The 14,034-nt window shown below is 39.0% G+C and overlaps 5 protein-coding genes across 5 annotated transcripts; 1 reads left to right on the forward strand and 4 right to left on the reverse strand.

Moving 5' to 3' along the window:
* Nucleotides 1-178: 178 nt before the first annotated feature.
* Nucleotides 179-1,606, reverse strand: SOMG_04497 (Golgi protein, associated with COP vesicles (predicted), DUF5427; the record flags this gene model as incomplete). The annotated part of the gene is made up of 3 exons (XM_056183281.1): nt 179-817; nt 868-1,046; nt 1,102-1,606. The coding sequence occupies 3 exons, from the start codon at nt 1,604-1,606 to the stop codon at nt 179-181; spliced, it is 1,323 nt and encodes a 440-aa protein (XP_056039387.1).
* Nucleotides 1,607-2,748: 1,142 nt separating this feature from the next.
* srk1 (MAPK-activated protein kinase Srk1) lies at nt 2,749-4,828 on the reverse strand (the record flags this gene model as incomplete). The annotated part of the gene is made up of 2 exons (XM_056183282.1): nt 2,749-4,458; nt 4,814-4,828. 2 exons carry the CDS (start codon nt 4,826-4,828, stop codon nt 2,749-2,751), a joined length of 1,725 nt encoding a protein of 574 aa, XP_056039683.1.
* Nucleotides 4,829-5,916: 1,088 nt separating this feature from the next.
* Nucleotides 5,917-9,217, reverse strand: kap113 (karyopherin/importin beta family nuclear import signal receptor Kap113; the record flags this gene model as incomplete). Its single annotated transcript, XM_056183283.1, has 8 exons — nt 5,917-6,078; nt 6,121-6,208; nt 6,273-6,430; nt 6,483-6,617; nt 6,656-7,114; nt 7,153-7,845; nt 7,893-8,922; nt 8,991-9,217. 8 exons carry the CDS (start codon nt 9,215-9,217, stop codon nt 5,917-5,919), a joined length of 2,952 nt encoding a protein of 983 aa, XP_056039359.1.
* Nucleotides 9,218-10,086: 869 nt separating this feature from the next.
* Nucleotides 10,087-11,983, forward strand: lap2 (vacuolar aminopeptidase Lap2; the record flags this gene model as incomplete). Its single annotated transcript, XM_056183284.1, has 2 exons — nt 10,087-11,798; nt 11,854-11,983. 2 exons carry the CDS (start codon nt 10,087-10,089, stop codon nt 11,981-11,983), a joined length of 1,842 nt encoding a protein of 613 aa, XP_056039796.1.
* A 306-nt stretch (nt 11,984-12,289) lies between these two features.
* fyu1 (UTP-glucose-1-phosphate uridylyltransferase Fyu1) lies at nt 12,290-13,807 on the reverse strand (the record flags this gene model as incomplete). Its single annotated transcript, XM_056183285.1, has 1 exon — nt 12,290-13,807. The coding sequence occupies one exon, from the start codon at nt 13,805-13,807 to the stop codon at nt 12,290-12,292; it is 1,518 nt and encodes a 505-aa protein (XP_056039800.1).
* Nucleotides 13,808-14,034: the final 227 nt, after the last annotated feature.

Raw genomic sequence — 14,034 nt, forward strand, 5'->3', positions numbered from 1 at the left:
GGAGGCGAATGAAAGAGAAATAGAGACAGATTGAGTGAGTGCAAGTTCCTCAAAAGTACTCTGCACATTGGGTAAAAAAAAACAAAAAGAAAAATAGAAATAGAAAAAGAGGAATCGTTAAAAGTATCTTCATTCCAACATTTGGAGACATCGGTTTTGCAGGCATTCACAAACATGCTTACGTATACACCAAACCATCAAAATAAGCAGATTGTTGCTCTTTTTCTTCTACTTCGTTTCTCTGTTCCAAGGTAGCAAAGAGCGCTGGATCCCCCAAAGCCATGCGTTTCGAGGTATACATTTGAGCAAGAATCCCTGCAGCAACTGATATACAGTTTTCGGTCCATTGATTAGCCCATTCATTTGGAAGTATGGCCGTCGGACCAAACAGCTCGATATACCGATTATCCACAGCCCATTGATGCCATTCTAAAGGAATTGGCTGAGATGTAGTAAAAAACTCCAGGTCATGGCTGACATCCTTCAAGCATAACAAAAAGCAAAGCTGCTCCGTCTCTGATATTTCTTTCGATTTTACTGTAAATGCTTGAATGGACAACAACAAATGTGTAACTCGAATAGAAGATCCTTCCTTTTTCTCGCTGTTTTCCTCTTCGGACTTTGCAGAATTCGATTCTTCAACATACTTTTTTGCATGTCGGATTGGTTGCACCAAATTTTCCTTGGCCAGCTTTTTCGCTTCCAATAATCCATTGCATAAGGCAAAGTTTTCATACAAATCACCAGTCCTGCTTCGCACCTTGGCCTCTTTGTCCAACAAAACCGTCAAATCACCACCCTCCACTTGAGACATAACCTAGAAACCCGTTAGTATCATCTTCCATCTAATAAAAGCTTTTTGCTTACATTATCAAAACTATCGTAAACAATTCGATCCACGTGAGAAAAGCCAGCTAAGTCGTGAAACACCATAACCTGCAAGACTTCATGATCCTGAATAGGAGGAGCAACCACATTCATTACATTCTGAAAGGTGTTACTCAATGTCGGTAAGGCCTTGCTTCGAATACCATTTCCAATATCTCCTAAACCAGACTTGTTAGTACAATTTTAAATTACCCTTTTCTGGAGGTCTCGTACCAAGCTTATTTAAGTCCATCATTTTTCGGACCTGGCTGTCCCAATGAGCTGTTTCTTCATGATTCTTAATAGAACGAACATGCTGTTCTGCAGAACGAACGGCTGCTGAAGCACTTGACCATAAACCGCCAAACCAGTTATTCTTGTTCTCCTCTTTGGGCGTCTCGTTACCCTCTCGTCCATACTGGGTATCAAACCGTTTGGAAGTGCGGTCATCAGAAGGCTCGTTTTGCGACTTCTCCTTCGATTCAGCTGGGGCTTTGGAAGTTTCCTGCGTAGCACCTTCAGAAAGTTGTCTGTAAGCTGCTTCGCGCTTTTCATTCTCTAATTCATCCAAGAAATCTAAAATCTCCTTTTCATTTTCAGGAGCGTTCACTTGTTCATTCTTTTCAGTGGGTTCTTTCTCTTCGGGTTTTGAGTCTGTCTCTGTATTTTCCACTCCCAGATGATCCAAGGAAGCCATTAAAGATTCCACATCATCTGGTACTTCATTTTCTTTCGACATTTTCACGTTTGTTTATTTAGTTGTCGTTCGTTTCGATCACGGTACCCAACGGACGGACCGTTATAATAATAATCGGCGGACGAGATTGGAGGCAGGCTCTATTCCACTTTCTTTTACATTCAAACTACGCCTTTCAAAATGGAATCAAAATACATATATACAAAAGGAACCTTATTTCTTCCAATGATCTGAGCGACTAGTCATGGGTGAATACGTTTCCCGACTGCCTTGAATACTTTTCACTTTTTTTTTAAAAAAAGAATAAAAAGTAATTCTTTTTTCTATGAATAATTTGAATCGCATTCATCCTATATTCATCACATTTTGCAGTTCATTCATATCGAATAGTAAAGTAACGATCTAGTTCAATATCCTCTTTTGTAATATACATGGAGACTGCCTCTTGTACGTATATCCTCTCCATAGCCTTTACTAGACGTGGATTTCATTTTTCATTTTCCTTGTCAAATTGTATACGAATAACAATCGACATTTCTTTTCTCGTATTCCAATAGATAGTTTGTTATATTCGGACATTACGTGAACCAAAACAAAATACTTCAAGTGGAAATACAATCCGTTGGAATTTAACATAATAAACAAAGCATAAAAGAGACTATTTTTATCAGCAAAATAGAAACGTATCTCCTAGGTTATAGCAAAACCTATTTCAAGTTTTGTTGCATTAAATTTTCAACATCATTAATACTAAATAACGTTTCTATCAAGACAAAAAAAAGCCCCAAAGAATCATATCCGTCTGTCTCAACCATTGTCAATTGAGAATGCATAAGGATGTTACTCCGCGAATGACTGTTGTGAATAGATAATATCTAGTTGAGACATTAGCAAAGGATTTTTTTGGTCATCAGCGTCATTAGCGATTTAAAAAGTATTTAACGTCGTCATAACTTAGCATTTGGGTGTCCTAAAAGAAGAAAAGAAATTATATTAACAAACAGATAGGATCCTACAATCATCAAGCATTCATATTTTTTGACTTTTAATTCAGTCAGGCCGATATAAATAAATTTTTAGTCGTAAGCAACACGAAGCAGTAAATAGAGCGAGTGGAAATCATTATTTAAAAGCGTAAATTTTATACGTCGAATGATTAAAGGGCATCCATAAACACATAAAACTCAAAAATCACCGGTGGAAGCTCCTGGTTTGTGCCTCCGATTGTACAGGGTAGCATTGGAAAGGTTTAATTGAAATCCTTTAAACCCACTATCATGTTGTTTTTTCGGTTTTTGCTGAGGAGATGCTGTATTGGGTGACCGTGAATTTGGAGAATTTGCTATATTGATTCGTTTTAGGGCATGCTCAACGTTGGAAGTAGCGGGGTCATATTCGCCCTCTTCCTCTATCAGATCATTCATGTTTCCGTAAAAGTTTGCCATTCCTTGATTACCACGGTAAAGACGCTTTCGCAATCTTTCTTGCTCCATTCGGTGAGCGGCATACGAGATATTAAATATCTCACGTAAGGAATTAACACCTGGCGTGCGAGCAGAAGGTATTTCATCGTCAGCAAATGTGGCAACGTCATAAGAAAATGGACTTTCACTTTTCATAGGAGGAGCATCACTGGCAGGGAATGTAGGCTCCTCGGATTGTGTTATCCAAGGATGTGCTAACAGCTGATGAATGTCGTAGCGGGAATCTGGATCTACTGTCAACAAATGACTCACCAAGTCCTTGGCGCCCTTTGAAATATCATCCCACCATGGAGACAAGAAGGTGTATTGACCATGGGCAACCTTATTAGTAAGAGAAGAAATGCTTTCGTCATAAAAAGGAGGAAACCCACAAAGGACGGTGTATAAAACACAACCTAAGGCCCACATATCAACACTTTTGGAATACCTTCCATCGCGTACGATTTCAGGAGCAGTATATCCCATTGTACCACAGGGAGTCTGAGTGTGAGAATCCCAAATAACTTTACTGAGCCCAAAATCCGCTAAACGGATTCGACCAATTGTTCCGCCGCCAACTCCGGGGCGAAACTCGCCCTCATCAGCCTTGTCCGGATCATCGCCAGCACGATATTTTCTTATTTTTGATGGAATAAAATCAATCGGGTCAAAGAGCAAATTTTCTGGTTTGATATCGCGATGCACGATACCACAGTCTTCATGGAGATAACGAATAGCATGTGCAGTCTGTAAAATTACATGACGAGCTAACTCTTCTGAAAAGTACGTAAAACGTACAATTTGATGAAACAATTCGCCGCCCTCGGCTAATTCAAGGACAAGAAAAAAGTTTTCAGGAGTCTGGATAAAATCCAGAAGCTGAATTATGTTTGGGTGTTGAACTCGACGCATCAATTGAATCTCTTTTAAAATATTGTGAGACTCGCAACCTTGACGACGGCCTGGGTTAATGGGATCAACGGGTTGAGCGCGTTGAACAGCCTTAATAGCCACTTTTTCACCGGTGGTGTTATTAATTGCTTTGTACACATTACTAAACGCACCGTCTCCGGTTTTCGATAATAGGGTATAGTCTTCTAAACCTTCGTATAAGGGATATCGTTGACCAGAAGATTCTTCAGCAATAGCCTTTTCGATCATAGCTTGGATGGCACGCTCATACTCGGCACCTGTCTCTTCCTTTTTTCTTGAGCCATTTGGTTCCACTTGAAAAGAGGGAGTAAAGTTTTCGTCAAAATGAGCCCGGCGTGTTGGAAGCCTAGTCTCTGGTTTGCTGGTTTGTTTCGTGGCACTTGGGAAATTGCCGCTAGAACCCAAGGCTCTGCCTCTTTTGCCAGTGTCAGAAACAGGAGTGTTCATATTCTGGGGATTCAACTTTTCTCCCGCGTTGTTTGATTTTCGGAATGGGTTCTACACGCCAACAGTTAGTAACAAACCGATACTGAAGAAAACCAAAAGAACTGGTCTGAACAAAGAACAAGAAAGAGAGCAACTTAATAAAGGTGGGCGAATTTAAGATCGAAACGAAACATTTCCAGAGGTATGACCAAACATCAAAGCTGATACTAATCCTGTGACAGATACAAACAACGCATCGCCGCATTGTATCATGGACTGAGTAACTAGGTAACGATGTAAATAAACTTGCGAAATGTTGTCACACTATTCTTCCAATGTTTGGAATTCCCCTAGCTTTTGTAAAATGCCCAAGCTCAAGCAAAGACAGTAACTTTTGATTTTACCATCTACGGGTTTGAAGACATACTTTGCCGAATATCATATATATTGGTAAATAGACTCAACAGGGATATCCTCTGTTTCAATTTTTATTGAGCTCTTCGTATTAAAACTCGTTTTCTTGGCGTTTTTTTACTTTTCTCTCAGGGAATCGTGTGTTACGCGCAGATGAAAATAAATATGCGGCATCCTACTTTTGACGTTGCAGTCTACGTCATGATGAATAGAGTTCTGTGCTAAGCTTCGGTAAATTATCCTTGACGTAAGGGTGAGTAAGAAATACGTATAAGAAACAACAAGTAACAAGCTCTTACAGATGTTTGTTTGTAAATAAACCAGGAGAAACGCTAGTAAAAAGAAGTTGTACGGGCATTTCGTGTTTTTCAACAACAACAAGAGATACTTTCAGGAGTTTTTATGGAGATATATAGAACTGGTTGAGCTTGAAATCTTTTTTTAACGATGGATTGGTCTATTTTGAGAAAACAAACAATAGCACGACAATTACGACTTCGCATGGAGGAGAAACAAGGTAGAGACTGATTTCTTTTCAATCAATACAACGCTATATCGACATGGCTATGGACAACTTTGGACAGGCGATTCTTGTCACTTTACCTTTAATTTTTTCTTGAAAATGGATTGATTCCATAAAAATCTCAGTAAGTGATATCGTCTCTTACTTGATGTAGGCGTCGATATACTCTAGGTTTCTTTTTTTATTTGTTTGGGAATCCTAAATAAACAAATTCATATAATACAGTATTGTGGGGCAATCTTATTTCTACTATACATTGTAATTTGTACGAACGAAATGGTTTCGTTTAACAAGTCCTATGATCATAAGAAATTCTCTTGTTAATTGACTTTCCCCATAGTGGGTCTGCATGAGTTCTATTTTAAGTAATCGATTCCATTGTATGATAATAATAATTTACTGATCCCATGAAATGTAAAACCTTTTGACTCTTTGCTCTCGTTAATTATTTCTCAAATGTCGCTTTTTTTTGGTAATTGTTTCCTCTTACAAATCAGGCATCTACCATCCAACAACTAAAAGGAAATAGTTTCCACTTTTTATTCCTAACCTATCTACCGTTTATATTTTGTAGTTTCATTTGTTGGTTTTCCTTATAACATGGAATTCATTTGGTCCAAGAGGGCAGGATCCACCATGGTTAAATACTCCTTCTCGAAAATTTCTGCTCCACCATTCTTTTCTTGGCATTCCAAGAACGTGGACACAAAGAATGTTTTGGACTGTACGCTATGTACAGCATCTTTAGACAAAATCTAAACACATATTAGTCTTTATCTCCTCAAACAGTTCCTTACCATTTTTCGGCGATTCATTTCTTCTGAAGACTCATCCAGGTAAAATCCCACAGCGGAATAGTCTTCGTTTTTGTAGTAGATCGGTGCGCTGCCTGTTAGTTTTCTCATCTAACATCTTTTTGCAATAAATTGCACATATATAAGTAACATACTCTCCCTTTTCGTCTTCCTCCACTTCGCTTAAAACGCTAAACCAAAGATGCATGATTGGATTCAAGGCCTCCAAGACTTCTTCTGCATTTGTGCGTAGTAACGAAGTAAGTGCAAGAGCCGTTAGCTTTCGATCTTTTGCATGTGTAATATAATCAAACTAAATAGCTCGTTAATAAATTCTTTGCCCCAACCCCATTTTTTCTTCATACCAATGAAATCCAGTATTGTAAAAGCATGTACACACTTAACCGCTGTGTCAAACACGTACTGATGATAACGTTCGGAAATGACAGGCTAATCCTCGATAATAGCAACGAATACTGTACAAGCGTTTGAGCGTGTTTCTATTTCATGTTAGTATTCAACTGACATACATACATACTTCTGAGCTTAAGATGGAATTTAACACGACAGGAAGCAATGTAGAGTGACCTAGAGATTCCTGGAGAGAATCTCCTGCATTCACTTCAAATATTAAACTGAGCGTTTTACACAAAGCCAAAAGCGTATCATTTTTCACATCGCCTAAAAGGTTCGTTAACCTTTCTAAAACCTCAAGGGAATAATTGTCAAGAATGACTGAGCTTTTAAGTAAAAGGTAGCTATTCAAAATCATCAAGGTAAAAGGAAGGGATGATGTAGCCTGCGAAAGCTGGTGTAACAAATGTGGAACGAGTAGTGTAAACTCTTCAGGAAGTACTTCTACATACTGAAGAAAAGAGCTCCAAAGCTCCACTGCATCTGCTTCATACATAACTTGGTCTGGAGACTCAGCATTCACGCAGTAGTCGATAATCACAGCCAACATTTGGGAAAATTGTATTGACTTGTGTTTGATTGCCTGAACAAGGTTAGAAAATGAAAAATAGTATCACATACGATAACAAATTGGGCCAAAACTCCCAAAATCCTGGTTCGAAGCATAGGCTCACTAGCCCATTCATTCCATAATTGGAATAAAAGAGAAGCAGTCATTTCTTCCAAAGGAGCTATATTGGATCCGGCTCGAGAAATTAGCGTACCAAGCAACGATAGCGTCGATAATTTGCCTTCCATAGTTTGGAATTCATTAACTGACGATAAAACACTGTAAAAAAGATCATTCTTGACATTTAAAAATTCGCTTTCTAAAAATGACCAGTCATCCAAGACACCGCGCAAAGAATCAATAGACGTAAGCCGTACAACAGAATCGTTACAAGGATCATTTCGGTTTAGTAATAGTGCGTACATGTGATATATTAACCCCATCAATGACTCACCTGACGGTAAATGTTCTATCCATTGAGACAAAAAGATGGATACCCTTCTTCTCAGGACACGAGCAACTCCGCCATTAGTGATTTTCGCCAAATTGGGGATAGCTGCCTTTTTTAACCAGTCAGCAAACGGAAACATATCCTTCAAATGAGATGCACCGGTCCCAATAGAGCACAAAAGAGCGTCTTGCTGTATAGATTCTTCCAACGTAGATGGACACTGAAATACCGATTCAAGCATACTTTCAAATTGATGGGAATATAACTCCCCGAAATGATCAAAAAGGCAACTCAACAGATTTTCAGAGCAGGGCTATAATTGTTAGCACAAATTCGACAATGCAATAATCCATGACTTACGCGAATATTATAATCTGCATCGTGGGTGGATTGATCGAGGACCCATTGTTCAGGGTCTTCTGACCAATCCTCAAAATCGGATTCAGAAAGAACTAGTAGCTTTGTAATAATAAATTGAAGAAGCACAAAATGTCTATCACCCATCAAAAATGACTGACGGATGATTTCGCTTGCTTCAGGATGAGAGGATTTTGTATCTTCGATTTCTCTAAGTACAGTTATGAATACTCTCAAGCTCATTAAGACAAGCTTTTCCAAGTCTTTTAATAACTCCGGGAAACTAGAAGAAGCCGCAAAAAGCTTGTCGACCTGCAGTAACCACGACATATGGACAGATATATAATCAATGGTAGATGGGAAGACAGTTAAACATGGCGAGTAAGAAGCGAAATCAAAAAACAACTTGTTGAACAGATATGCATGGGCGACCAATTGTTCGGGAATACGATCGTCAATCTGCGATGAAGAAGGCGAAATGTAGAGGTTGGAAAGTAAGCTTAAGACTTTTTGTTGAGATACGGCTCCAAAAGAAAGCATTTCTTTGCTGAGATTACTATCACTTGGGTTTGGTACACCGAAAATAACCAATCTTCTGCATGTCTTGAGAGCATAGCGCGAAATCTGCATTGAGTAATATATGGCTTCTGAAGAATGTGTAGACGGGGTTTCCAGCGCATGCATCCATTGTGAAATATGCCAGTCCAAAATTGGTTGCAGAGTCAAGAGGAGATGGGGAGTTATTTCATAAAACGTTTTTCTAGCTTGAAGCAACCGATTTCCGGCCATGGCTTTGACTATATGATGCAGGGTAATAAGCAATCGTAATGCTAAATGAGGTTGTTGAGCATCAAAATTTTGATGAAGACTAGATATCAGTTCTTGAAATAGAGAAGGCCACTCAGAGGGGTAATCTTGGCGAGCTATTCTGGATAAAACGAGAGCATTTTGAACAACTAACTGATCTTCCGAGTGAACAGATCCAGCAAGTGCATTATTTCGAAAGAATTCTTTTTCACCAGGCAATAGAGATCTAAATTAAGTAAGTTAGCTATGAAAAGCCATACAAGCAGACAAACGTCGTGTCTATATCCAACTTACGACTTCGTGTTTTTTCTCCAAATAACATCAATAGAATTTCTTATTTGAATGATTGCAAGCCACCGTAAGCTAATATCGTTTTGCTTGTCTAAAAAGATACTGTATAATTTAGGAAAGAAACCAGGTTCTTTCTTCCATTCTTGAAGATACGTCTCTGCATCTTTCACAGAGGCGGGGTCTTGGCTTGCTGCTCGTTTTAGTTGATATAAAACAGGATCTATTTCCATCAGAGACAGAATACGAAACCAAGGGCTGTAGATTGTTACAACTCTATAGAAATATACTTGTCTTTACTAGAGGAGGGTTTAATATTACTGAACAGTATTTTATAATTTATAACTATAACCAGTATGATTTGTGCGATGCTACCTAAACCTCGATTATACGAACTATCTGAAAAGAGAAACGAGAAATTGTCCTTTATACTTTTTAGAAGAGAATGATTCTAAAGAAAGATAAAGATATTAATAAAGAGTCTTTAGTTGATCAGGTTGGCGAGTTGTCTGGTCCCTTAAAAGGCATCACTCGTTTCTCAAGCTTATAGCAATTTACTTCTTGAAATACATAGTATAGTTGCAACTGTGCAACGAAACCCGAGAGTTTGCAGTATATATACCCATGCATTGTTCTAAATGGTAGTGTTTTTTATGGCTGCGACGGCTACCTGTTTATTGAATATTTCGACAAATGCTTTCAAGTGTGTTTCCATGCGTATATGTTTATATCATATATATCAACAGTCGAAGTCAATGAAAAATAAAAAAAGAGAGAAAAACCATCATTGAAATAACACGCATGATTTTTCTGTATTTATTCCTATAGACTTTTATTTATTGTTTACCGTAGCTACTGCGGCCTTAGAATAACGATATCGCAAATTGTCATTATGGCTTTACTGTGCTTGATATGAGTACCTTTCGTCCCTCCCACCCAACATAAACAAACCTTTCTTCATTCATAAAACATAAAGAATTGTTTTATATTTGAAGAGAAATAGACAAAACTTGGATTTTTGGCAGCTTGTTCTACGTTGCAAGATAATTTTCTTTGGATTTCTGGTATTTTAGTTTGTTCGTAGCGAACACGTGTTTGTACAATGAAGATTTCGTTGGATCCTTCGACGCAATCGAATTATTATGATGTTGCTATTCAACATTTACTGTTAGATGCAGAAATCGACTTTGACAAGGAGCTTCTTTTTGGTGCTGTCGAGTACAAAATTCAGTCTGCTCGCATTTCTCAACCATTGTCCCACATCATCTTGGATACATCCTACCTAGATGTTAAGGCAGTTTCCTTAAACGACACGTCTGTTCCCTTCCGTGTTGATGAACGCCGTGATTTCTTAGGAAATGCCCTTCACGTCGTTCCTCCAATGCCAATCCCTGCCGTAGATGTTGCAACTTTACGTATTAGCTTTTCTACTACTAAGGAATGTACAGCCATTCAATTTCTAGACCCTCAACAGACCATTGGAGGAAACGCTCCCTACATGTTTTCTCAATGCCAAGCCATCCATGCTCGTTCTATGCTCCCCTGCCAAGACACCCCTTCTGTAAAAGTACCTTGCACTTTTCATATCCGATCTAAACTGCCCGTCATCGCATCTGGCATTCCTTGTGGTACTTGTGATTTTCGCGATGATTCTCTCGTATATATGTTTGAGCAACCTCTTGGTATTCCTTCCTATTTGATTTCTATCTTAAGTGGTGATCTTGCTTCTTCTTCGGTGGGCCCTCGTTCCACCGTTTATACCGAACCCGACAACATCGTCGCTTGTAAGTTTGAATTTGAACATGATATGGAAAATTTCATGAAGGCCGCCGAATCTCTTACCACCCCCTACGCATGGACTCGCTATGACTTTGTTGTCCTCCCTCCTTCTTTTCCTTATGGTGGTATGGAAAACCCTAATGCGACATTTGCTACTCCCACTCTGATTGCTGGTGATCGCTCAAATGTCTCCGTCATTGCTCATGAACTTGCTCATTCTTGGAGTGGTAACCTCGTTACCAACGAATCTTGGCAGTGTTTCTGGCTCAATGAAGGCATGACTGTATTTTTAGAGAGAAAAATTATCGGTCGCATTCAAGGTGAAAAGCATCGCCAGTTTGATGCCATCATTGGCTGGGGTGAATTGAAAGAAGCCGTGGAACTTTTCGGTAAAGATCATGAATTTACAAAGCTTATCGTTGACCTCGACGGAAAGGACCCTGATGATGCCTTTTCAACTATTCCTTATGAAAAGGGTTTCAACTTCCTTTATGAAATCGAGCGTGTTATCGGTGGCCCTACTGTTTTCGAACCTTTCCTGTCGTTCTATTTCAGAAAGTTTGCTAACTCTACTGTCAACGAAACTAAATTCAAGAATGCTCTCTATGAATACTTTAAGCCTTTAGGTCTTTCTAATGCTCTTGATTCTATTGATTGGGATGCATGGTTTTATGCACCCGGCATGCCCCCAGTAATTCCCAAATTTGATACCACATTAGCTGACAACTGTTACAAGCTTGCTGACGTATGGGTAACTAGCGCTAAATCATCCCAAAGCCCCGATCATTTTAAGCAAGATGACATTAAAGGTTGGTCTGCTGGTCAACTCTCTCTCTTCCTTGATGTTCTTTTTGAGACAGACGCCTTCCCTCAAAATTATATAGCTGCCATGGACTCTGCTTACTCCTTTTCCAATTCTAAGAATGCTGAAATTTCTTTCCGCTACTTTAAACTTGTCCTAAAAAGCAGATACAAACCTCTTTACAAACTTGTTGTTGATCAAGTGGGCAAGGTTGGTCGTATGAAATTCGTTCGGTATGTTCTTTTCTTTGCTGTTTTCTTTAGATTTCTTACTAACATTTTTCTTTAGTCCTACTTATCGTTTGTTAAACCAAGCTGATCATGAATTGGCAGTGAGGACCTTCAAAAAGTATAGCAATTTCTACCATAAGATTTGCGCCGGCCTTGTTAAGAAGGATTTAGGCATCACTGAAAACTAAAGCATCTTACAAGCCTACAGAGTTTACGATTCAGTGAGTTTTTACTAAGTCTGATTTTCATAAAATAATTTATAAACTTGACTAGACACGTTTTTAGATTAGACATGAAATAATGATAATTTTAAGTACTTTTTTTTTCTGTCGAGCATATCATAGAGAACGTAAAGAAATCATATCAAGTCATTTTCCCGCGATCGTTGTGGACAACAGTAATTTACGCTAAAACTAAAGGAAACTTCATAAGGAAAGCTAATTATAAACATGAAAATCTATGCGAATAATGACTTAATGTAAAAAGAAAGAATCTTAATGTTCGAGAATGTTAAGATTACCAGTTATAACGCAGTTTTCAAGGACGGAGCCATTAGGAATGTCAATGGTGTTAGAGTCACTGGCGACAATAATTACAGTACCCTTAAGAGTCACATTACGACCAATATTGACGTTACCGGTAATAGTAAGATGGTCCAACTCCAAAATCTTAGGAATGCTAGGAATATGAGAGGTGAAGTCGGCAACCTTCTTGAAGTGAGTACCCAATTTGACAAGAGGAGCAGAGCCACCGAAACGACGAGGGTTCATGTCCAATTGGCCATGATTGATTGAGTAGAGATCAGACTTAACAAGGAGCAAATCAGAGCAGGTCTTAACAGGCAAGAAACGTCTTCTGGGAACGTTTACACCGTGAGCGTTCTTGAAATGGCGAATAGCAGCACCAGCAGCGGTTTCCAATTGAACGATGTTAATGTTCTCGCCCTTGTGCTTAATAGTCTTGTTGTTGGGGATAATTTCCATAGAAAGCTCGTGGTTTTGAACAACGCGCTTCACGGAAGGAAGATGGAACCAGAGATTGTTGGTGTTAAAGTACCTAAACTTTTTGATAGACTTGAATTCCTCGACGTGTTGAGAAGGAACTTGGGCAATTTCGAGCAAACGAACTTTGCCATCATAGTCAATCAAGGTACCACCCTTAACATCGGCTTTAGTCTTGTTGGTCAATTCCATTATGTATTCGGCCTTGGTTTCAACCATGTGGTTTAGGATGTTCAAATCCACAACAGCACCCAAGTTGTCGATGTTGCTGACAAACAAGTATTCCTTACCCTCAGCAAGGAGCTTGTCAACAACACCGCTGTTGGAAAGAGCTTCGAAAACATCACCATGGCCAGGGGGATACCATTGATCGATAGGAGAATCAATGGAGTCAGCAACAGGGAGCAAAGTCTCCTTGTGAACACGAGGATAACGAGATTGGTTAAAAGTTAAAATATCAATCTTGTGAGCCTCATACTTCTTGATAAGCTTAGCAGTAGCCTCGTCTGTGTTGAAAGAGTTCATCAAGACAAAAGGGACGTTCACATTGTACTTTCTGTTCAAGTGTTCGATTTGACGGACGGACAAATCCAAAAAGCTGTTTCCTTCACGAACTTCAATGATAGATTTGGGACCAACGCAGCCCATAGTAGTACCCAAACCACCGTTCAACTTCAAGACAGCAAGCTTGTTCAAATAGTCGCGAGTAAGAGTAGTGTCATTCAAAGTATCATACTCAACAACTTGTTTGGGTTTAGGGGACTTGACCAAATCCCAGTCAATCTCAGTACCCTTAGCGCTCTCTTGCAAGTAGCGGTTAAAGAGGCTGAAGAAATTGTCCATTTCCTTCTTGAAAGCCTTCTTGGTCTCAGGTTCTTTGACAGTCTCAGTAAGTTGATTCAACTCATTCTTCATAGTACTAGCAGCTATACTAGTGGCAGTGTTGTCAAAAGCAAAAGCTGATTGTGACTTGCTGTGTTGACGGCCAAGAGGACGAGAAGGGAGCTCCATTTTTTCTAAATTTGTTCTTCTATGAACGGTCTAAATGGTTCTTAAATGAAAGACTGAATAATAACTCACTGAAGCGGTAATGGTGGAAGTTAAGTTGGGAGTGTGGCTGTACCTATATAAACGCATGTCTGACATCAAAAATAGGTAACAGCAGTAACAGTTGTTACAGTGACCATTTAATGGGAGTGCGGATTAAATGGGTAGCATAAACAAACAAAACAATAATT

The sequence above is a fragment of the Schizosaccharomyces osmophilus genome, chromosome 3, assembly GCF_027921745.1.
Source record: "Schizosaccharomyces osmophilus chromosome 3, complete sequence".
In the NCBI taxonomy this organism is placed as follows: Eukaryota; Fungi; Ascomycota; class Schizosaccharomycetes; order Schizosaccharomycetales; family Schizosaccharomycetaceae; genus Schizosaccharomyces; species Schizosaccharomyces osmophilus.